Genomic DNA, 24,121 nt, shown 5'->3' with positions numbered 1-24,121 from the left:
TAAACATTTTTATTATATATACATATTAATTTCTTTGGAATAATGTGCACCGATTACCTGTAATGTGAATTAAGAGAGTAAATCGGGTCAATTTTGATTTCATGTTGACTTTTCCATCCCTGATTCTGAACCAAAACATTTATTTTGTGCATTATTTCGGTTTGCACACATTTTGTGAAGAAGACAAAGAGTGCATTGTTGGCATTCTTGAAACTGACTTTATTTATTTTTTTCTAAATCTTTAAATATCTCTCCGACTATTATCTTTATTGATGTAAACTACTGTATTTAAAAGGTGTGCTTTTTTTTCCACAGCACGTATCGAGCTGAGACTGCTGTTTTCATTGAGAGGTCACGTACACAATGTTGCAGGCCTAAGTGGTGAGTGACATGGCCTAAGACTCTATGGATGTGATTGGCTGAGCAATAACAGTCCTAGTAAAGAGGAGCTGATGCGAGACTGTGATGGAGATGAAGGAGCAAGCGAGCAAAAGCGATGGGTGCTTGGAGTAGGCAGAAGAGACAGGCACTAGGTGCTCTGAGAGAGACTTGAAGGGTTAAACTGTTCACTCTGGTGGACTCCTTCAAATATGAAACACTCAGTTTTGGACCCAGAACAGCACGGTTTCACAACATAAAGTGGATCCAAACAAAAGGCAACATTTACAGTAATATTTCCAGTGAGGCGGCAGATCTTTAGCATGACTTCCGTAAGCTGAATGAAATAAAACTGGAGATGAGCGGCTGGCTTGCATGAATCTGAAAGCTAAAGTACATGCACGTCAGCTTTTGGGGGTTCTGAAATGAGGTGAATATCTGAAAAAACTACATTATTATAGATGTTTCAAGATCTACTTCCATTTCTACCTAACTGACACATGGATTAATAATTGTGAGCAATGCAAAGGAAAACTTATAGTATACATTATATCATCACGTCTGGATGTGTTTTGCATACATGAATATAATTGTCAGGTACAGATTTTTTTCTTTCTTTCAATTGAACAATTTTAAGGGCAGATCTGTTGTTTTCTCTGTTGGCTAAACTTCTTTAAAGCCCTTGTATGCTCGTTGTTTGAAAACCAAAAGCCCTTGGAGTTTAATATTAATCAGTATGATATTGATAACATTAACTAAGCAACTAAAGTACAGTATACATTTATATTTTGTAGTTAAGTTCAGTATAGCATTGACGTAGCGTTAATGTAGATAGAATGAGCAGTATATATTTTCAATGAGGTGTTGGATGTTCATAAGCATAGCGTTTGTTGTTTGGACTGGAACCTGAAAATCCCATCAGCCCATTTGGAGGTTTGTCAATTCATGATATGTGAAGGATACAAGTACTCAGGGCAGTTCCTTTAGACTCTTGATGCCCAGCTTTTGGTGAACAATATTTTCTCTAAAAATATTTCAACTATACACAATTAAGAAATCTACATTTGGCAGCCGACTGCTTTTCTTTCGCAAACAGATGAAGAAAACTCTACAGCAATAATGACCACAATATCCATATTAATAAGCACAAGGGCCTTCAATAAGCTTCTTATCAAGGAAATCTCACAGAAAACCTTCCGCTATATATTATTATTATTTTTTTTTTTAAATTTCAATGAAAACAATGTAATACCAAAAAACTTTGGTGGGCTAAAATATAATATTTAATAACAAGCACTTTAACCCTGTTATAAAAGTTTATGCCAGGGAATCTGGGGAGTTTGAAATGGAAATATTGGGAGTAAACGTAAAAAATAAATAAATAAATAAATAAATAATAACCGTGTGAATGGCATGCAGAGCCCGGCCAAGTAGCTCCTGGGCAGTGTGTAGGTGGGATGAGTGGGGGTGATCAGCATTAGACAGTGGCACTAGTTGTGGGCTCAAGTTCCAACCCGGGAGAGAAACCAACAATTGTATACAATCGTGTGATTGTGAGGCGGCACTCACAGCTATGGGCTACCGAGCTGTGCATAAGGCGAGTATCGGGACAGCCTTTCGGTTCATCTGTCAGAAGCGGAAACAATCCTTCCCTCAGAGGGCGTCACAGTTTCGCTGGGCTACCTTTGTGCACTTCAGGAACTTCAATGGGAAAATGAATGACACTGAAGAGAGGACTAGCATTCTACTCGAGTAGCCCTTGGGGGAAGGGATGTGTGAAACAACAGAAACAGTGACTAAAAAATGAGGATTAAAAGGAAGCACCAATGATCTAACAATTACCATCTATATATTTATATACTGTATACTGTTATAGAAAGAGGGTTATAGCCCTGCAGGCCTCGAGTGAATTCTTCTTCCTGCTGGGGTCCAGCTCAAGTCTGTGGTTGTCACGTCTTGGCCATGGCACTTCCTCTGTGCTTATACTCTCTCAGACTGGAGTGGTCCTCCTGTTGGCAGCATCTTTGAAGTCCTTAGCGTTGGAGTTGTGAGCCTGCAAAAACTCCCTCTCGGAGTTGAGCAAGGCACCCATAGCCGCCTTGGAGGGATCCCTGGACAGGGTGTACATGGAGATGTCTGCCGCAGCGGGGCCCGTGTACCCGCTCTTGCCCATGGGCGAAGCGTCACGAGAGGCGGGCTCACTGGAGCGGCAGCTGGAACGCCGGCGGAAACGGTAGCGGTAGCTGGGGATGCGACTGAAAGCTGATTTTTTGATCAGCTCAGTGCGGGATTTGGCACGCAGCTTCCGGTGTTTCTCGATGAACATGTGCACGGCGAGCACGCCCACCATCTCGGCCATTATGAAGGACAGGGCGCCGAAGTAGAAGGACCAGCCGTACGAGTAGCTCTTCTTCGAGTCGCTCTGGCCCGGGTCACCTGAATTGGCGGATATGTACACGATAATGCCGATGATGTTACTTAGGCCTGCGTGAAGAGTAAAAGCAGAGGAGAGGGAGAGAAAGTTACGGCTCAGCACGCAGCTGTGGCTCATCATTCCGTATCATTACACAAGAACGCATTGCTTATCAGCCATGCGGAACAAAGAAAAAAAAAGAACAATTGAAACATTTTAATTAGCTTTTTATCATCGCCATCACATTGAAGGATAAATAATTACCAGTTTGCAGTTGAATATTTAGATCATCACCAATAGGATGAGGCAATTCGAAGGAAATTGTTGTGTACAAAGCAACGCTCAGTCATCGTCAGTGCATTCGCTGCAATCACGAGGATTGATTCATCATAATTCAGTTCTAACGGAGGGAGTTGGGCTCATTTGTGTGCTCATGAGGTCCTAATGGGGCCTTCTCTAAATATTTGACCAACATGCAGTTCTGTTTGAGGATCCCCGTCTGTCACCCCTTTCCATGCCAGAACTACAGCAGTGGGTCAATACGCTGGCCTGCTGTTTGTTTACACCTCTCAAGCCGGCCCATCCATTTCCTTTGTCAATAATCAGAGTTAATCTGGGAAGTCAACACGGATCTGCAGAGTCTACGGGGAGAACGACATCCTAACCTGTCTGTGAACTAATCTATTTTCAGCATGCCGTATTCGGATGTGGGGAAACCCTGGTTTGGACAATTGACTGTGGTATGAGTGAAATATGCTAAAGCTAAAAATATAAACAGGCTGAGAGCGCCCGTACTGATGCAGTGGGTTTAATCTCTTACCAGCAGAGACAAAGAAGATTCCAGCACTGAGGATGACATTGTGTCTGCTCCTGTAAAACTCACTGGCAGCCACACACAAACCTCCCATGAACAGAAGTCCAACGCTCATGATGGGGAAGATGCTGGACGCTCTCACCGCTCCTGAGGGAGATACAAGCAAACCCAACCAAATTAGTGTCACGGTAAAAAGTACACACAATATTTTTGTGATCACACTTTTTTACAAAAGAATGACTTCTCGTTGTATAGCATTTCATTTTGCTGTATGGAAAAAAAGCACCCCAGACATTCGGCTAAATAAATAATCACACTGCATGATGGTGAAAGGATCTTGACATTTTTGGTGAGCTATCCCTATAAGATTTACTGACATAATTACTTGTTTTATAATACACATAGGTTGGTATGTTTTCGATTTATGGTATAATGAGAGCTATTCTCTCATAGATGTTAAGAGAATTAAAAAGCAATACAGAGGTATTTGGTCTAATAACCCGGGATTTCAAGGTTCCATCCCGAGTGAGCCATCTAATGGTGCCCTGCCAAAAGAATGTCAGTGTTTAGTTAAATCGTCGCAGATCTGAGCATTGCAACACACAGCATCTGTCCAAAATGCCTCATACTTCCATCCAATTATTTGCGGACAGTTCTGGATCAGAAAATGCAGCACACATGGGGCTTCTCAGACTAGCTGAACTCCTCGCTCCTTCTCTCTGCCTCAGATCAAGCTTGATCGGCCTCTTCAAAAACAGGATAAAAGTTAAAGGAGGGGCGTCTGAGAGTGTCAGGATCAATGTCAATAGCCTAGTTGACTGCTCTTATCAGTACTCTATTGCTATGCATACCGCAGCACTGCAGCATTTGCCCTTCCGAGCGCTTATCCTCCCTCTAAGAAATAAATATTTTGGAACAAGAGGGGCAATCATGTCTACAGATGAAATAACCAGTGAATGTGATTGGAAAATCCATTAGTATAGCCTTTTCTGAAATTCAGCTTTTGCATTATCCTTTACTGCATACATGTAATAATTGACACTAATGTTTATGTAAATCCACTCTTTCTAAAAACAATGCAAATCAATGAACCATTCATGCAAAAGCATAACGTTTGCATGCGCTGTAAAGCATTAAGTAAGCTAGAGTGGGATAAAAGCATTCATACATGGAAAACCATTGATTTTCAAGGATTTACCTCAAATTTGGATTTACTTAATTTTATGAAGATATCTGAAACAATGTGATGGACATTTTATGGTGCTATATGTAAAAATTACCATTCGTTTAATAGCTCTTAAATGCTTTGACCGTTTTAATTGATAAATACATTAAAATATATCAGGGAATATATAGGTACAACAAGTCAAAATTATTAGAAAGGGAATCAAACAAACATAAGGAATGCTGTGGTGACCCCTAATGGGAGCAGCCAAAAGAGAGAGAATAAGTCCATGTTTTCTTCATTTCCCCATCACTCCGATTAAAATTTCAATTCAATATCATGTATGGCCTTCTCAGTTAAAGGAACCCAATTCAACCCAAAGTGGAGTAACAAGAAAGGATTTTTTTTACTTTTAACTTGCCATTTAGTCTATGATAAAAGAATGCATGACTTTAAATGTTGTTTGAGCATTAAACAGATGTGCTTTCATTGATGATCAAATGGGGTCAGTTGTTTATGAAGGCAACTGCACTATGGTTTCATTGTCTTTCTATAACACATGTCACTCTCCTTCCCTCTTCTTCATTTCTCTCTTTCCTCAGTGGATCAGCAGTCTCCTATGGCACACCTCATTAATATATTGGTGCCCAGGGGAAGACAAAATACTCCTCCATCATCCAATTTTCCTGCCATCCTTGAAAAATGGATCAGTGGCCGAGCTGTGCTTAATTACAGCTGGAAACGGGAGATATTTATTGAAGAGGATTGTACAGAGCATTAGCATGCAACAAAAGGGATGACATCTGCGTCCTTGATGGGTCCATCGCTTCGCTGACAGGTAAGATCTACGTAGGGTAATACCTCTGTGGGATGACTTAGACTTCCAGTTTGAAAACTGGATGGATGGGCCTCTCTGGCTAACAAGCCGAGGTTATCAGCCTAGCAAATCCCCTGAAGTCTGTGCGGTGGGCATTTTGTACACAAAGATGTGCCGGGCAGAATGTGAAATGCCCATCTGAATCCGCATGCAGAGCATGTTAAGCCAGAGGACATGGCCCTCTGCTTCAAATGAATAACAGAGAAATTAGAACAATGCTTATAGGGAGAGACAGTCATTTCAAGGGTAACTAAAGTACGCTATTAGAGAGACAGATAAAGACAGAGGGAATCAGAGGCAGAGAAATTAACCATGTTGACTGCATTTCTTTCATAATAAGCTCCACAAATTTCGCTCAAAAATGTATATTTATAGTGCTCATGAATGTATGTCACGGCATTGTTTACTGTGAATGACATGCCAATAGCAGGATAAACAGAGAAGCGAAAGGAGCTGTAACGCTAAGCTTTAAACTATGCCTCTGGTCTCCTGTTTTCTCTCTATCTTGTCTTTAAAGTCTGGATAGGATGTCTGTATTTTTGGTTTGCACAAACAGTCATGCCGAAACTGATCACGCTAGGCTCATCTCTTGTGAAACTTCATTCTAAGATGTCTAGTGTAAATAGTTATTGGCAGAAACCTCGCTTGGTGTGGTTTGTTGTTTACATGCAGTAAGATCTCACATCACATCAGTCTCGCCATAAATCTCCAGTGTGGAAGGCTGCCGTTGGACTCGTTATTAAAGGAACAGTTCACCCAAAAATGAAAAATTACATTGCTGCCATTATTTTCTCACTCTCTTGCCATTCCAAACTCATATTTTTCTTCGCATAGAACACAAAGAAGGATTTTATTTTGAAGAATTTTCACTCTCTACAATACATGCAACAACAGCACATCATTGCTGTCAGAAGGAAACCTTGTAAGTCGAAAACTGCTACTTTTCTGAAAACGGGAAAAACACTGTATTTTTTAAAAATAATTAAACGTTTATATAATTTAACGTGGGTTCACATAATTGTAATAATAATATGGTCAGACACTTGCCAAATCAAGCTCGGAGTTATGAGGTTCTTGACCAGCGACTGTCAGACAAACATGTTTTGCCCATCATTAGAACGGCCACATCTGAGATAGCAAGTGCATTATTGTGCGTTTTTGCCAACTTACAAGTTATAATGAAGATATTTTTGATTAAATCTGAGAGGTGGGTCACTGCTACTAAGGGATCGAAACTTGACGGCCCAGAAAGTCATTGAAGAAAATGTTTAAATTTTCCATGTAACTACAGTGGCCCAAGTATAAGTTTATCGAGCGACGAGAATACTTTTTGTGCGAAAAAACAAACAAAAATAACGACTTTATTTGACTATTCCTTTTCTTCCTTGTAGGCCTGAGACGAGAGTTCAAGAACTGGACTGATCGCAGTTCTCGCGCATGCATCGTGGAAATCTCTTGAACTCTCGTCTCAGGCCTACAGGGAAGAAAAGGAATAGTTGAATAAAGTCGTTATTTTTGTTTGTTTTTTCGCACAAAAAGCATTCTTGTCGCTTGATAAACTTATAGTTGAGCCACTGTTGTCACATGGAATTTCAGTCCTTTAGGCAGCCTATCTATCAGTGATTCACCTCTCAAATTTAATCAAAAATATCTTAATTTGCTTTCCGAAGATGAACAAAGGTCTTATGGGGTTGGTACAGCATGGGGGTGAGTAATTAATGACTTTGTTTGAGTATAGAGTTCCAATACAGTTATACAAGTCTTTTATAATACTTTTCATTGGTTAAATATTTTCAAAACCTACAGATAAACATAAAAGTTGACCATTAGTAATGATTCACAGGAAAAAAAACAACAACAACGAAATATTGAAATATGAGTTTTCTGGCCGACAGCGGTAAACGCACAAAAAAAAAAAACACCTTCAAGGGATACTCCACCCAAAAATTAAAATTCTGTTATCATTTACTCACCCTCAAGTTGTTGCAAACCTGTATAAGTTTCTTCTGCTGAACACAAAGAAAGATATTTTGAAGAATGACTGGAACCAAACAGTTGTTTGGCACCATTGACTTCCATAGTTGAAAAAAAAAAAATACACACAAACAAAAAAACTACACATAATTAATCGCAATGAATAATAATATAATATATACTGTATACACACACACACATGTAAATATTGAAAGATTTTTCTCTTTTGGGTGAACTATCCTTTTAATGTGTCATTGTATGCACTGCAGCAGAGATTCATAATCACAGGAATCTGCTGGGCGTCTCATCATAAATGATGTAATTGACATATGCATTAAAACGCGCAAGCAAAAACACACATCTGAGAAAACAAACATATTCCAAGAATATGTACGAATTTACATAGGGGAGCCAGTTAAAGAAGATGTCACTTAAATAGTACAACCAAATGACCATGACAGTGTAAAGGCTTGTGGGTAAGCATGATTTATCACTAAGCATAAACCATGACATGCTTGAATGCGTGCTTCTACTTTGTTCGGCTTCAGTCACCAAGCAATTTCAAGACATGCTGCACCTAATCTATATGATGGTAAAAAGTGTGGAGGTCATTGCAAAAACTGAAGAAACCTAGGAGGACTAAACAAGAAAAATCCATCTCGCCAAAACGACCCTTCTCTATGCATATAATCTGGGTGATTGTGAGACAGTAAGATGTGTGAATAACTGTACGTTCACACCGCTGCCGACTTGAGCTTCCAAATTGGCTGGAAGTCATTCATTTTCAAATGGAAGCTGGCTTTTCTCGTCTGCAAGGAGTGTCAAATCCATTTTGGGCATTTTAAGCGTTTTGAGCGTCAATCAGAAAGTGGAAAGAAGCTAAACTTTATGGAAATGAGCAATGACGTGGTTCAGTGAACGTGATTTCACCAAGTACCATATGTTCCTGGATCAACATCTTTGTTGATCCTGGATCAACTTTCCAATCAACCAATCAGATTTGAGGGACAAGTTTACAGCTTAGAACCAGGGTGAAGTACTTAAACATCAGTGCTATTCACCTTTCATTGCCCTCAGATTTTAGGGAAAAGTTATGGGTAGGGTTAGGTTTAGGGGTAGGGATTGGGTAGGGACAGGAATGTTGATCCAGGATCAACAAAATATGTTGATCCAGTACCATGTCTTACTTAGAACATATTCAGGAACATATGGAAATCACATTCACTAAACCATGTCATAGCTCATTACCATTAAGTTTAGTTTCTTTCAACTTTCTGATTGACGCTCAAAACGCTCAAAACGCCCAAAACGCGACGCCGATGGATTTGACGCTCCTTGCAGCCGAGAAAAGCCAGCTTCCATTGGAAATGAATGACTTCCGGACGCTTTGGAAGCTCAAGTCGGTATTGGTGTGAACGTACAGTAAGATGCGACTGTGTTTGGTGGACTTTGGAAAGTTCTAGTTTTTATTCAAGTATAAATTCATATGCCATTTGATTTTTATATGGTTTATGAGAGCACCATTTATTAAATGGACAACCAATACAACAATTTTGCTGTATGGTCCCATATTACTATCATTCAAAATTTGTGGCCAGAAAGATTTCTTAATGTTTTTGAAAGAAGTCTCCTATGCTCACTAAGACTGCATTTATTTGGTCAAAATAACAGTAATATTGTGAAATAACTATTTTCTATTGTAATATACTTTAAAATGTAATTTATTCCTGTGATGTCAAAGCTGAATTTTCAGCATCATTACTCCAGTCTTCAGTGTCACTTCAGAAATAACACTAATATGATGATTTGCTGCTTGAGAGACTTATTATTGAGAAAATGTATTATTATACATTTTATTATCTTGTTTTTCAAGATTATTATCTTGATTTCAAAAGAATAGGATTTATTCAAAATAAAAATATTTGGTTGCATTATTAATGTCTTTATCTTTAATGTCAGACCGAAATGCCTGTGCCCTCAGGCCCCGTCCACACTACTGTGTTTCGTTTAAAAACGGAGACCTTTTGCTACGTTTGCACTCCCGTCCAGACTAAAACGGGAAAAACGAAGACCTAAAACAGAGAAGTTTAGAAACGCTGCAGCTCCGTTTTGCGTTTTGAATCTCCGGAAGGCATTTTAGTGTGGACGGAACAAAATGGAGGAGTTTAGAAACGATGACGCAGAGGCTAACGCTCGGCTCTATGATTGGGTGTCATCAGTCATGACGTATCCTTCCCTGATTCGTCAGCCAGTATTTACACCGGCATGCGCATGCCCAGTGTTGGTGAATGGCCACGTGATCCACGTCTTCAAGCGTTTTAATGTGGATGGAGATACGCAGCTAAAACGCTGGTGTGGACAGAGATTGTATTCGTTTTAATTCTCTGTTTTTAAACGAAAACGCAGTAGTGTGGACGGGGCCTCAGATCATTTGGACGTGGCTGTGGTTTGAAGAGGTAAAAACAATATAAATACTGTTCGTTTTTTCACACAAACCGCTCGTTTCGTGTCTTAGGCCATCAGTGTGTACTTACATTTACGAGTCATTAAACCATGTTTAATTTGGACTTCTCTGTGCATGCTCTTTGAGGTGGTGACCATAGACCTTCATTATATGACTGACAGACAAGAACGAGAAAAAGAAAGAACAAGACAAGAACAAGAAAGTTTGACCTAAAAATATCAAAATTTAAACTACTGCGGAAACAAAGACACCTACATCTTGAATGCCCTTGATGTAAGCTAAAAAATACCAAAAATTCATTTCAAAGTTAACTATCCCTTTAATTTCTATAAAAAAAGACACTGACCCCAAACCATTGAATTGTGTATATTGAGACTTTTCAATAATACCAACATGCATCGTTTATTATAAATAACATTTATGCATTTATAAATAACTTAAAAAAGGATAACTCCAAAAATACAGTAACAATCATATTTTGTGTATCGTTTTTTACAACAAACTTTTCAGCTATTATCATTATTTTTCCTATTATTATTTTTATTAACAGAGATCTTCTCATAAAATGCTGTCAGGCATGAAGGTGCACCTCAAAGAGCGCTTGCTAAAATCAAATAAGTAATTTTTAGTTTGTTCTGATTCAGAGGGACCAACAGTGATGATATCAGAGAGGGTTAGTCGTTTGTAATTAATTACTAGCATTCCGACCCATTAAAGCAATTTGTGGGCCATGATAGGTAGGCATTATCACACCCACTACACAATCAGCCAATCACAGTGGCATGGAGGCACTATGTCTCCTCCAATGACTTATCGCCTGTATTATATCATTCCCTGCCCTTCACATTTATGTAACAATAGGATCTCAGACCCAAACATAGCTAAAAGACAGGTTGCCTCCCAGTTTATCTGCTGGACAGTGTTACTTCATAAAAATGAGCGATTTACACAGTATTTGAGGTCATAAAATATGTTTGTTTTGTAGTCGATTCTTTTCTCATCTAATTTATTTTGAAGAGCTGTCTTGCCTCATCAGAGAAAACGCCCCTGATGTGTGGTGTTTTGACAGACTTACGTAGTAAATACTCTGCTGCATCCTGCTCATAATCTGCATCCTCTGGAAAGTGGTCAATCTTCTTACAGACACCTCGAAATGTTCCTGCAGCCATGAAGAACAGAGAGCAGAAGAGAGAGAGAGAGAGAGAGAGAGAGAGAGAGAGAGAGAGAGAGTAAAATACCATTAGTCTATTTTTTTGCATGCATGTGTTGGAGTGCATACAAATACACAAATACAGCCCAGGAGTGCATTTTTTGTGTAAATGTGTCTTGGTGGGTTTAATTTGCTGTGTTTTCTTATGCATTTATCAGGTCAATGAGCACAGTCCTAGTAAGCTGCTTGCTATGTATATGTGTGTGTATGTGCAAGTATGCATGCCTTCTTGTGCATTCACTGACAACCCGTTCACTCGGCTGTGCGCTCAAGATGACAAATGAACAAAAATAACGTTTCTGCCCTTGGGCGTAACATGTGACCAGCTAATGAAGAGGTTTATCGTACCAAATACGTGTGCCCTATGTAGGGGGAAACCATTCTGACACATGCTGTCATATTCCTCCTCTGGATTAAAGGAGGAGTACACAGCTCAAACACTCGGTTTGTGTTTTGAAATGTTACCCTTTTAAGCAATACTGATGCATCAGCTTCTCTGTAGCTAATATCAATGCACAGTATTGTTAAAACACAAAGTAACTGTTAAAATATTAAAATATAATGAATAAACAATAATTAATACATAAAATACATTAAATATACAATTTTATTGAACCTGAAAATACAAAAAAAGTCACACAAAAAAATTTCAGAATAAATTATCAACAAGAACAACCAAATGTTAAGTATGTTTTACAAATATTAAAATGGCATTGGCATCTCAGACCATAAACGAATAAGCCATTGAAAAACGTTAGGTTACTAACGTAACCTAGGTTGATTCTCTGATAACATGAAGTGAAGTATCACTTCATTGCGGAAGCACCAATTACACCACGTCTGCCAACCATGGCAGACCTATCGCTGCAGCGATCAGGGAGTCCCAGTTCCCTTCCCTGTATATAAACCCGCAGCTACCTGCCGTTTCGTCTCTCTCCGCCTATCTCTTCTCCGTGCGAAAAGGCAAGGAGGGCAATGTTGTGAGATACCTCACTTCATGTTATCAGAGAACCAGGGTTACGTCACTAACCTAACATTCTCTTTCTAACAGTCGTTTGGTATCTCACTATGGGATATAGACAACTCCCGTATCGCCGATATGCTGACGAAGCAGATGGAAGAAGAGGGGATATAAATAGTAACTGAATCATAGTCCCAGATACCATGGGGAAAGATGCCCCCTTTCTAGGGGATTATCTCGCTGATACGTAGTACTCCTGGATTCTGTGATCTTTGTGCACTGCCACTTCTCCTGGCGAACTGATGACGGACTACACTAAGTTTATTTATACGGCATCCCTGGTAAATAAGTCTGATTCACTAAAGTGCCGGCTGCAAACAAACATGCTACCTTGTTTTATTTTAAAGTTTTAATCCACTTCTTCCTTATACTCAATTCAGTCGAGAATCCATGAAAGCTTAAGTAGGGTTGGCGTTGTTGGTTAGATTTACAAAGTGGAACAGAGCAGTGACATATATAGCATTCGTCTCAGGCATTGTTGAACTGCGTCGGAAGTGGACTTGCACAAAGTTGACAAATCCCGCCCATGAAACCCGGAAGCGTGATAATCCCCTATTAGAACCACCTCATACCACCTGACTACTCACTCCCAGAACTGAGTGGGCCAGAGAGGGTTCTATAACATCCAGTCCATAGAAACGAATAAATGTGTGCCGAGAGGACCAGCTGCCTGCCGCGCAAATTTCTTGAATAGAAATCCCCTTAAATAGAGCTCAGGATGTAGACATCCCCCCTAGTAGAATGTGCTTGTGATGCTACTGGGGGCTCTATATTCATGCTATTGTAACATAACACGATAGCCTCTACCACCCAGTGGGAAAGGCGTTGATGGGATGTTGATAGGTTTTCCCTTATAAGAGACAGCCCACGAGACAAACAACTGGTTGCTCTTACGCAATGTACTTGCACAGCGTGCAAACCAGACATAAACAGTGTAACCTCTCCTCCTCTGAAGAACAAAAAGAAGGTGGATGAAAAGCTGGCAAGTCCACTGCTCTTACCGTGTCCGCGTGATCTTTGGGCACGAACGCCGGGATAGTTCTAAAATTAGCTCTTTGACCACCTGGAGCGAACTTCATGCATGAAGGGTGAACTGATAAAGCTTGTAGTTCACTCACCATTTTTGCTGTTGTAAGAACAAGTAACAGAGCCGTCTTTAAAGGGAGCACCTTTAAGGCAATACTATCAATAGGCTCGAACGGGGCTTTAGAGACCATGTACAGGACCACAGACAAATCCCATGGCTGGACCAGTGGCTTTGATACTTGGTGTAGCCTTTATGCACCTCTCATAAATCAACAGACTGGAGGGTTTTGGCCAATAGTACCCAAATCAATACCCACATGACATGCCGATACAGCGGACAGATACACCTTAACGATGGAAAAAGCTCTGCGTCTATCCAGGAGGTCCTGAAGAAAACACAGCACGTCCCAAACAGAGCACATTCCTCAAAAACTCTCCATTTGAGATTATATATGGAACGAGTCGAGGCAGCCCTCGCATTCTGAATCGTCTCAGTAACCTTCGGAGGTAGCAAGGCTGCGCTCAGATTCAACCTCTCATGGGCCAGGGCCAGAGAGCTAGATTCTGAGGGGAGGGATGGAATATTTCCCCCCGGGCTTGTGAGAGGAGATCACTGCACGCTGGCAACGGCCAAGGCTGGTTGTAAAGCAGTTGCGCAATCTCCGCAACCCACAGTCTCCCCAGCCAGTACGCTGCAGAATCATCACATGTCTGCGGTCCCGAAACCTCCGTAGTGTCGGCTCGATCAATCTCAACAGAGGGAACGCGCACAGTAACACGTCTGGCCACTCGTGGGCTAGAGCATCCACACCCAATGGTGCATCGTCGCTGACCAGAGAGAGGAACAGCGGACATTGTCATTGTCTTGACATAGGTCAAGAAAATATGATCATATAACACCAATTTTATCATCTCTACACCGGTTACCTATTAAGTTCCGTATCAATTACAAAGTACTACTACTGACCTATAAAGCACTAAATGGTTTAGCTCCTGTGTATTAATGGACATTCTATCGACCTACAATCCATCGCGTTCTTTAAGATCACTAAATTCAAGGCTTCTGGTCTTTCCTAGGATATCTAAGTTCACTAAAGGAGGGAGGGCATCCTTACATTTACCTGCTAAACTCTGGAATAGCCTTCCTGATATTGTTCGAGGCTCAGACTCGCTGTCCCAGTTTAAAACTAGATTAAAGACGCATCACTTTAGCCAAGCATTCACATAATGCTTACCTTTTATACTACTGTTGAATCCGATCGAATGCATTAATATTAAGAACAGCAGCAATGCAAACTATTTCCCTTCTGCATTTCTACTGTTAATAGAGTTCTTCCATTCCAATTTGTATCCAGCCTCTCACGGAGACTTCAGATGCCCCAACACCTGTGAAGAGATGACTCAATGCCTGTGAAGAGACGACTCAACACCGGCGATATGTTATGCCCTAAATTAATACATGAATAACTAACTGTATTTTTTCTATGTCCATTTCTGAAACGCACTTTCTGTAAAGCTGGTTTGAAACAATATGTATTGTGAAGAATGCTATACAAATACATTTGAATTGAATTGACATTGTGTGTCTTTGCGCAATGCGTAGAGATCTATGGCAGCCTGGCCGAATCTCTGCTACAACATGACGATCACCTGGGATGGGGAGTCTCCACTCCCCGTCCAGGGGATTCCCTCTGGACAATAGATACCCTCCCCTGTTCATTATCCTCGGGACATGCGTTGCGTGCGTAATGACAGGAAGGTCCTGCTGCTCCACATAATCAGTCTCTTCGCTATCATGTGAAGCGAGTGAGAACACACTCCTCCCTGGCGATTTATGTAGGCTATCACGGTTGTATTGTCTATCCTGACCAATACGTTATGATTTTTGAGAAAATGCACAAAATGTCTCAGAACAAGAAAGTCTGTCAGTAGCTTCTCTGTCAGTGTGGGAGACCAAACTCCTCTCACTGTTCTGCCCTCGAACACTGTTCCCCATCCTGTGAGAGATGCATCCTTCATCACCACTTTTCTCAGTACTATAGGACCCAGAGGATATCCTGTCCTGAGTAAAGACAGGGCTCTCCAATAATAGAGAGCGCTCGTGCATTCTGGTGAGACCTGCACTCTGTGGCTGAGGCGGCTCTTTGGGCAAATGCCCTGTGACGATGTCCAGTTCTGAAAATCCCTCATTCGCAACAGTCCTAGGGGAACCACGGACACAGTTGAGGCCATCAGTTCTAGTAGCCGAAGACACATTCTGAAAGAGACATTCTGAAAATATGCGTCCTGGAGATCCACCGAGGTGAACCAGTCTTCGTGCTGAATATTTTGACACAACGTTCTGATAGACAGCATTTTGAATTTGTACTTTCTGAGGTGTCTGTTGATGACCGGTAAATCCAGAATGGGACGGAGACCTCCTCCTCTCTTGGGAATCACAAAATAAAGGGAGTATAAACCCATATCACTCCCTTTCTCATTAAAGAGGCTATTTCTTCCTCTAAAACCAGAGCTGCTTCCCCTTTGGCCACTGAAATTACCACTCTATTAAACAGACGAGGATTTACAGCGAACTGAAGCCTCTATTCCCTCTTCCCTCTCTATGGTGGTTAATACCCAGGGATGAACTGTGCATGCGTGCCATTTTACTGTCTGAGCAGCAAGTGGGCCCTTTCAGTCTTTGCTCACTACTGTAGAGGTGCACACACATTTGACTCTGAACTGTCTACACACACACACACACACACACACACACTTCACCTCTGAATTCCTTCTCCTCTTCCCCACAGGAGGGAGAGAGGAATCGTTCTGAAGGGATGGGACAGAGAAACCCTGGGTGCTGTCTTCCAACCCTTCCTGATGACAAGCTGACGTATCAGGTCGACCACCTCTTCTTATTCCCATGGGGGGCCAGGCGATCGGTGTTTCGCAACTGAGACAGCAAAAAATTGCCCGGCTGTTGGGGTGGACCGGAGTGGAATGCCCTCCTCTCTCCGACAGTCTGAAATTCAGCCGACTCGGATGATAAGGCCGAGCCGCTGGCTTTCTAGGGAGACAGACCTGGAAAGCTTCTCCTTCCCTCTTCCGCAGGTCACACTGCTGCCGCATCGCTGTTACCATCATGCTGAACATGGCTTTTGGATCTATAGGGGCATCCAGAAACTCTGCTTTCTCTTTTTCAGAGAGCCCTGACAGACCCAGCCACAGCAATCTCTCTCCCACAACTGCTAAGCCCATACTCAGCCGGTTACCTATCAGCTCCGTCAGAAAATTGTTAAGCAAATAGTTCCCAAGGGCAGCTTCCAAAATCTTCCACGGGGAAGAGAGCAGGAATGACGAAACGGCAGGTAGCTGCGGTTTATACACAGGGAGCCAGGACTCCCTGATCGCTGCAGCGATTGGTATGCCATGGTCGGCAGACGTGGTGTAATTGGGGCTTCCTCAATCGGTGACGCCCAGAGGCGTTCCCACAGTGAGATACCAAACGAATGTTGAAAAGAGAACCCATATTGATCAAGTACCATTTTGAATAAGAACATGTGTTTACTCTGAATTAATACTGAACATGCAGCACCCAAAGAATCTGCATAGACCAACTTCAGGATTTTATTTTCCATGGGTCTGCATGTGTGTTTGAGTGTCAATGGAATCCTTTTAGCCATTTTGTTTGAGAAAGAGAAAGAAAAGGTCTCTGTGGTGCATGGTGAGGGCTTTCAATGATTTAGAGTGAATCAGGGCACTCGGGCTTCTTCAGAAATGCCCTCTGGTTCAGCCTGCAGCCCTCTCCCACCATCACTGTCTACAGGTGACCTGACAGACTGGCCATTCAAAGCCATTCAGCTCTATTCACTCCCTCAAACACGCAGACACGGGCACACAAACATCGCCTGCTCATAACACAGAGATGGAGGGAGAACAGAAAAAGAGTAGGCGATAAGGGCTCTGAGAGAGGGATGGTTATTGTCATGGTGACTGTGACTGCTGTGATGTGACGTATTTATGCTTTAAGTGGGAAGGCCTGAATCCTCAGATATTAAATTATTTGAATTTCAAATAAGATCGAATATTGTGGTATAAAATACGTCAATGATCATTGCTTGCAACGTACAATGTTGAAGAATTATGAATAATAATTAATTGTTTTTATGTCACTTTATAAACACTGCTTTTATCAAAACAGCCATAACACTATATGAGCAATTGTATATAATGGTAACAGTACATATTATTTTATACAATGTATTTTTTTGAATGTTGCCAAAAATTCATGAATACAATACTATATATTATAAAAATAAAATATATTAAATGACAATATAAAAAACTCCCAATTTCTGTCACGTTACAGTACTATAAGGCATTAAACAGAAAGAACACAAAGTTATTTTTAATAAATCAGGAGAATACGCAGGATAAATAACCAAGGCAAATAGACATCTAACACTGACAACAAAAAACACAGAAAACACGTAAATGAAAAGGGGCTTATTTACACACAACTAGATAAAACTAGCTGGCAAAGGGAAACACCAATGAGGAGACGGGAATGAGGGAAGGAGCCAGGGAGGAGATGATGGAGGGAGGAACCAGATAATGACCCCCAAGTACCACCAGGACAAAGGCCCATGGCCACTAGTGTTGGAGCCAGGATTGTTGGAGACCCAGACGGAGCCAAAAAGACACAGAGAGCAGGCGACACTTTAGGTCTTGGACGCCAAAGAAGAGCAGCAGTGATGAGCGCCCGAGGTAGAGACAGGGTGCGGGAGAACTGAGGTGCAGCCAATGGGGCAGAGGACCAAGGGAAAGCCAGAGGGAAGGCGGAGCCCAATGGAGCCAAAGGGGTGGAGGTACGAAGTACACCTGTCGCAGGCAGAGCGACAACTGACCAAGGCAGAGCCAGATGGACGAGGAAGCCCAGTGGAGCTGTAAGGACGATGGTCCCAGGTGAAGCTGAGGGAGGGAGAAGCCAAGGTGGAGTCAATGGGATAAGGTGGAAATATGGGCTGCCAAGCAGAGGAGCCAGAGGACCCACTTGCCAAGGCAGAGCTGGAGACCGAAAGACCAGAGACAGATCCGTGCAGCAGACTGGAGCAAACAGAGGTGGAGCCAAGGAACTGAAGGGAGCCAGTGGACGCAGGGCTTAAGAACTGGGTGGGACCAGTGGCGACAGGAGACTTTGGGGAATAACCTCTTCCCATTCCACAAAATATTTCACAGTACAGATGTCAGATGCAGCTCACCCTAAGCGGCAGGTGTGTTGGTTGGGCTTCCCTCCATGCCCTAATACTCTACAAGCACAACCACAGGGGCGAACAATGTTGCCGGCTCATGCAACTGGCCAGACTCTTCGTTGGACTTAGTCTTTGGGGAGATGAAAGGGTCAGGCGTCCGCTCTGGCGATGGCATCGTGGCAGGCTCGGCCTCTGTGTCTGCGGTGGGCTCTGGCGTTTCTTCTGTGAATTACATTAAAAGGCAGCAGGTTGGGCTCTGGACTTATGGGCAAAGACATCAACAATGGTTAGAAATGTTCCAGGCATCGAAGAATGGCTTCTTGCCATGTTAGGTCATCTAATTCTGGCAGCTCCATTTGGTTATAATAGTTTGCTCCTATCCAATAAATCGATTTTAGCATGATATCGTCCAGAATGGAGTGCTGTACCAACACATAAAACCGGGCAGAATAATTCAACAAGGAAAGTCCTTCATGAGCGACAGCAATGAATGTTGCCGCTTTATCCATTTTGTGGTTTGTCGTTCTGTCACGTTATAGTACTACAAGGCACGAAGCAGAATTAATGTAAAGTTCTTTTTAATGAATCACAAGAATACACAGGAGAAATAACCAAGGCAAATACACATCTAACACTGACTACGAAACACTAAACAGAAAACCATGGAAATCATAATCAGGAACCATGAAAACTGAAACAACCAACACATAACCCTGGCAGTTTCTCAGTATCCATTCATCAATCCAAATAAATAAATAAAATTTCATGAAAAATAAGCATTATAGTGATCAGTTTTTGGGAGAACATGTTTTGTCAACAACAACAACAACAACAACAACAACAACAACAACAAAACAACCAAAAAAGTCAATAAAATAATATGATAATGCAACAAGTCTTACCTGGTCCTTAACATTTAATATTTGTATATTTTTTCTTTTGATTTTCAGGCAAAAATGATCCAGGTATTTCTTTGTGAGATTCACCCCTTAACATTATACATAAAAAATGGTTTAAGATGAGTCAACATGAGCCACATTTAAAGCCATTTTAAAATAGCCTGTCAAAACAGTGGACTGAAACTCCGCTTTCGCTCCATAAAAAAATCCCACAATGCACTGTGAAAACCAGGGAGCATCGATGCTCCCTTAAAGGCAAAGTTCACCAAAAAATGAAAATTTACTCACCCTCAAATTATTCCAAACCTATATGAATTTCTTTCTTCTGCTGAACACAAAAGATATTTTGAAGAATGTCGGTAATAAAAAAGTTGATGGGCCCATTAACTGTTTGATTACTTATACTTACATATTACTTACATATTCTTTAAAATATCTTCTTTTGTTGAGCAGAAAAAAAAAATTACTACAAATAGTTACTATAACCTAACCATAACCGAAAACAGAAATTTTTTACAATAAAAAAATTTTAAAATTAAAAAAAAAAAGGAGTTTTTTTCCGATTTAGCTCACTTCTGGGTACAAATTTGTCCCCAAAATTTAATTAAAATTAGGTGCAGACATGGACACATAAACAGTAGTTTCTAGCACTCTGGCAACTGGAATGTCAACTGAAAGACAGTCATCTCATATCATATTTCAATAAATTACATGTCCTGTGTCTACACTTATCTGTCTAGCGTAGTGTGAAGTACAATCAGGTGTCTCCATCCTCCAATGAGCTGAGATGGATTACATCGGCGCTAAAAGCATCATAAGACCCAGCATCTGCTTTTACCTACAATCACTTAGATTTAGAGCCCTACTCTTTGTCTCCATTAAACATAAAAACCTGCAGAATGACTGCGTGTTTGTCACAACTTCAGTTGCAGACCTGTCAGAGAGGACGGGTGAATGCATTAGCAAGGAAGTATTTCATTAGCTTTTATCTCTGTGTTTACTATCATTACAAACAGCCAGTGAATAAATAAAAAGAACACTGATGCTATTAGCTGAAAGGGTCCCCTGGAAAAACGCCTGCAAGGAATCTTTTGTATTAGAATTAAAAGTCCTAATTTGGTTTCTATGCTGACAAAGCAATGATTCAGAATAATCTGATTAGGAAATTCGGACATTGTTTCCGTAACACACACACACACACACACACACGCACACAAACACACGCACAGATGAACTTTTTTCCCTGCATTGTTGTCTGCAGGTGGAAAGATTTGTCTTCATCACTACTTTGAGGTCTCATTGACCCTTTTGTCTCAGGACCCTCTTAAAACAATTAGTCACATCTGAGTCTCTGTTTCACACTTTAAGCTGATGGAGTGCTCGTGCTCAATAGAGACATTGAGAGAGAGAAGGGGGAAAGCAAGTAGTTTACAGTCAATATTGAGGTAAAATCACCAGAGACATGTTTTCAATTAAAGGCTACCCTTGTGCGGATTAGAAAACAACTCATCCAGTTGTGTTGATTCAAAGCCTCTGGGTCTCCGCATCGGAGAGAAGTTGAAAAGAGCAGCGAGTCCTGTGGGTTAGGGGCTGTCGCCGCACTGACACACCTCCAGTTTGAATAATTCAACAGAGATCTCTTCAAAGGTGACAGCTTTGTTGAACGAGACCAGAAAGATTAAGGAACTGATGGAGACATTTTCCATGCAGCCCTCCCTTCTTCCTCTTGGATTGTGTAGCCAGTGCAGCTCTCTGGCCCATTCAGCGCACCTCTAAACAGATAAAGCGACACTTTTATAAAAGGAAAAAGAGAAAGGGGAATGAAAAGGTGCTTTTGTGTTGCTCTGCATCGCCGCTCTCGTCCGCTGGTCCTGTGTGGCCAGGGGTGGGTGGCTGTGGGCGCAGTGAAGAGCTCTGCCACTGGAGCTCACAAGATAGCACACAAGCCTACCTCGCTCTGAGTGACACACGGTTAGTCACACTTCAGAGAAATACATGCTCAGCTTAATTTGCCTATGCATTCACCCTCAGCTTAAAGGGAACTTACAGTCAAAATGTAAAGACTTCATTTGTGCTGAACAGAGCAATGGAGCAGAAGTCAGCATTTCCATAAAATTTCCTGTCAAGCAAGATTTCATCCTGTTTCTGGAATATGATGGCCAAATACAGTGACAATTTTAGAGGCAATCCTAAAGCCTTTCTTTTTAGTGTGTTATATGCAAAGAATATTATCATTTTCTTATAAGACACTATGGGCACGATCTTGCACCCAACGCAATGGGCTATGTGCACGCATAAATACCGCATTTGACGCAAGGATGCTCGTCCATTTCCGGTCGTGGAGATTAAAGCGGAGGAAAACCGAGGAAAACGGGATTATGGCAGAGTCTTCAAAATTTAGACGTCTGTCCTCCCGTCTTTGAAACGAAATGTGCATACGTTTAGATGTGATTTTATATATAGTTATGTTTATTTAATATTGTTTTAAAAAGAAGCATAAACACAATGAGGGGTGTCTGTTTTATCTGTTTTTGTGACTAACGTTCCTTTAGTATAACCATGGAGTATAAAATTCAATATAAATTCTCGGCAAACAATCCCTGGTGTTATTTTGCAGTTCCAAAAAACAATTGCGCCAATGACCAGAAAAAACCTGATATGACGCTCTTATTGGTTTGTTTCTCGTTACGCCCAAACCACACCTATGAATAATGAAGCTACTTTATACCAACCCCTTTTAGATTTGTGTACCGTCGGTTAAATAGCAACAGCGCCGAGATCCACCCACAAAGTTACTTGCTCTTTGCGCTTGACACTTGCATTTTAGACCGTTAAAATAGGGCCCTATAGCTCTAAAATGGTGTAGTGAGCTACCTATTAAGACAGCATTTCAAGCACTGTACACTTTAAAAAAGCTGGGTTATTTCAACCCATGGTTGGGTTAAATAATCATAGTTAGGACACTAAGGTGCCATTCAAACAGAACATTGGACATTTGGATTGCACTGCTTTTCCATCGTTTCCATTAAACAGATATATTTGACCGCTGCATTCATGTCTAGAAAAAATGTGGCACTCAAGTTCAACTTTTAAAAAACATGACTCAAGAGTCTCGTGTTTTCTCACATTTTGTGTGAATGGCCACAATAAGGCATTGGCGAGTAAATGAAACTGTGTCAATCGCCAGCTGGCCGGTAATATTTTATTACTGGCCACGGCGGGCAGCTTTACATTGCGTTCATTACATTGCGTTGAATTCTAGCAACGCAATGTTGTGAGATCTTGAACGTGAACAAATATGAAAAACGATCAGGACAGTTGACAGGCCAGTGCTGTATCATCACAAGACTTTAAGCCTTGCCAACTTAAATATTCAAGTGCAAGAAGATGCAAAGGGGAACTTAATTCGTTACTTGCGTCATGTGTGAAAAGTTTTGTGTGCGCACACATCCGAAGCACGCGACCAAAAAGCTGTGCAAATAAGCTGAAGGTTTTTATGAATTATTGGCTTGCTTTAACTTTTGCTCTGGTCTTCGTCAACAAACCCGTGCTTGCACCTCCTGCTGGTGAGGTCGACTAACAGCAGATGGACTCAGTAATCTACTGCTTTTCCTGCAGTTCCTGTGTGTCAACATTGAGTTCACTGTCGAATTTAAACCACTGAATTTGTGGAAACGAATTTGCCAAGCGAAATAAAATGGACCGGAAATTGCCTGTTAAATATTATAGGTTGTATTTCTTTACTGTCACCGTCCCACAGGTGGGACGTTTGCCACTATATTTTTAAAACAATAATATCTTAGTAAATACCTTAAATAATATATATCTATATAAACTATATATCATTTGAAAGCTTACAATCTCTAGTTTCCATATTTGGTGACTGATTTTCAAAATATATTACAGAGGAGCCATAATTTATCAATATAAAACAAGAATATTTTCATACTCATAAGGCGTGTTCAGACCTTTATTTTAAAATAGCAGTAAACATGAAAAATCATGAAAAAAATGGTAGATACCTCAGTTTGTTTTCATGCCAAAAGTTCAAAAGATAGAATCCATTCAATTATTTTGGAAAAAAAAGGTCTGAAAAGTTTGAAATATCAAGAAAAAAATAATAAATTCACCATTTGTGACGTGGCAGCTAGCTATGACTTACATGCGTGTTCTTTGTATGTATTTCTTAGAGGTTCAAATCATATCAAAATCTGCCAAACTTCCCATGCTACTTCTGAATAGGATCTCTACATCAGAAATTATATGAAAAATGTGAAAATAATGGTTCATATCACTCAAAACACGCATGGAAATGCAGACGCCCTTATATGGGCAGTAATGGAGTCTGATTGTGCCCTAGTGAAAAAGTTTGGTACTGCGCTCAAACAAAATCTTACTGAAAGCTCATTTTTTGAGATATCAACCTAAAATTTGAAACACAACTTGTTCAGATTTTTGGCTTTGATCTTTCTGCCATTTTAGAGTAGCCCAGGTTTTGAAAATATATATTTTATGTAAAACATGAATAATTAATATTTTTACATTGTACATTTCCATAAACTCTAACTTCTATAACTTTTTTTCTGTTTCACTTTCTTAATTTATTTCACTTCTACAAAAATCTGCCAAATGTCTTCTTTAAAACAAGA

At 40.8% G+C, this 24,121-nt stretch overlaps 1 protein-coding gene across 2 annotated transcripts in view; it reads right to left on the bottom strand.

Moving 5' to 3' along the window:
• Positions 1–202: 202 nt before the first annotated feature.
• cacng3b (calcium voltage-gated channel auxiliary subunit gamma 3b) overlaps positions 203–24,121 on the bottom strand; it is a 40,993-nt gene continuing 17,074 nt past the window's right edge. For both annotated transcript variants that reach the window (XM_089128629.1, XM_039687704.2), the window contains 3 exons: positions 11,161–11,244; positions 3,612–3,752; positions 203–2,862 (listed from right to left, as the gene is read on the bottom strand). In XM_089128629.1, the coding sequence (XP_088984755.1) occupies positions 2,369–2,862; positions 3,612–3,752; positions 11,161–11,244 (719 nt within the window). In that variant the 3' untranslated portion in view covers positions 203–2,368. The remainder of the gene's footprint in view (positions 2,863–3,611; positions 3,753–11,160; positions 11,245–24,121) is intronic.

Source organism: Pimephales promelas, chromosome 3, assembly GCF_988280905.1.
Source record: "Pimephales promelas chromosome 3, fPimPro1.hap1.1, whole genome shotgun sequence".
NCBI classification, from domain to species: Eukaryota; Metazoa; Chordata; class Actinopteri; order Cypriniformes; family Leuciscidae; genus Pimephales; species Pimephales promelas.
Note: the sequence above shows the minus strand (reverse complement) of the source record. Positions and strands in the feature narration are given on the sequence as shown.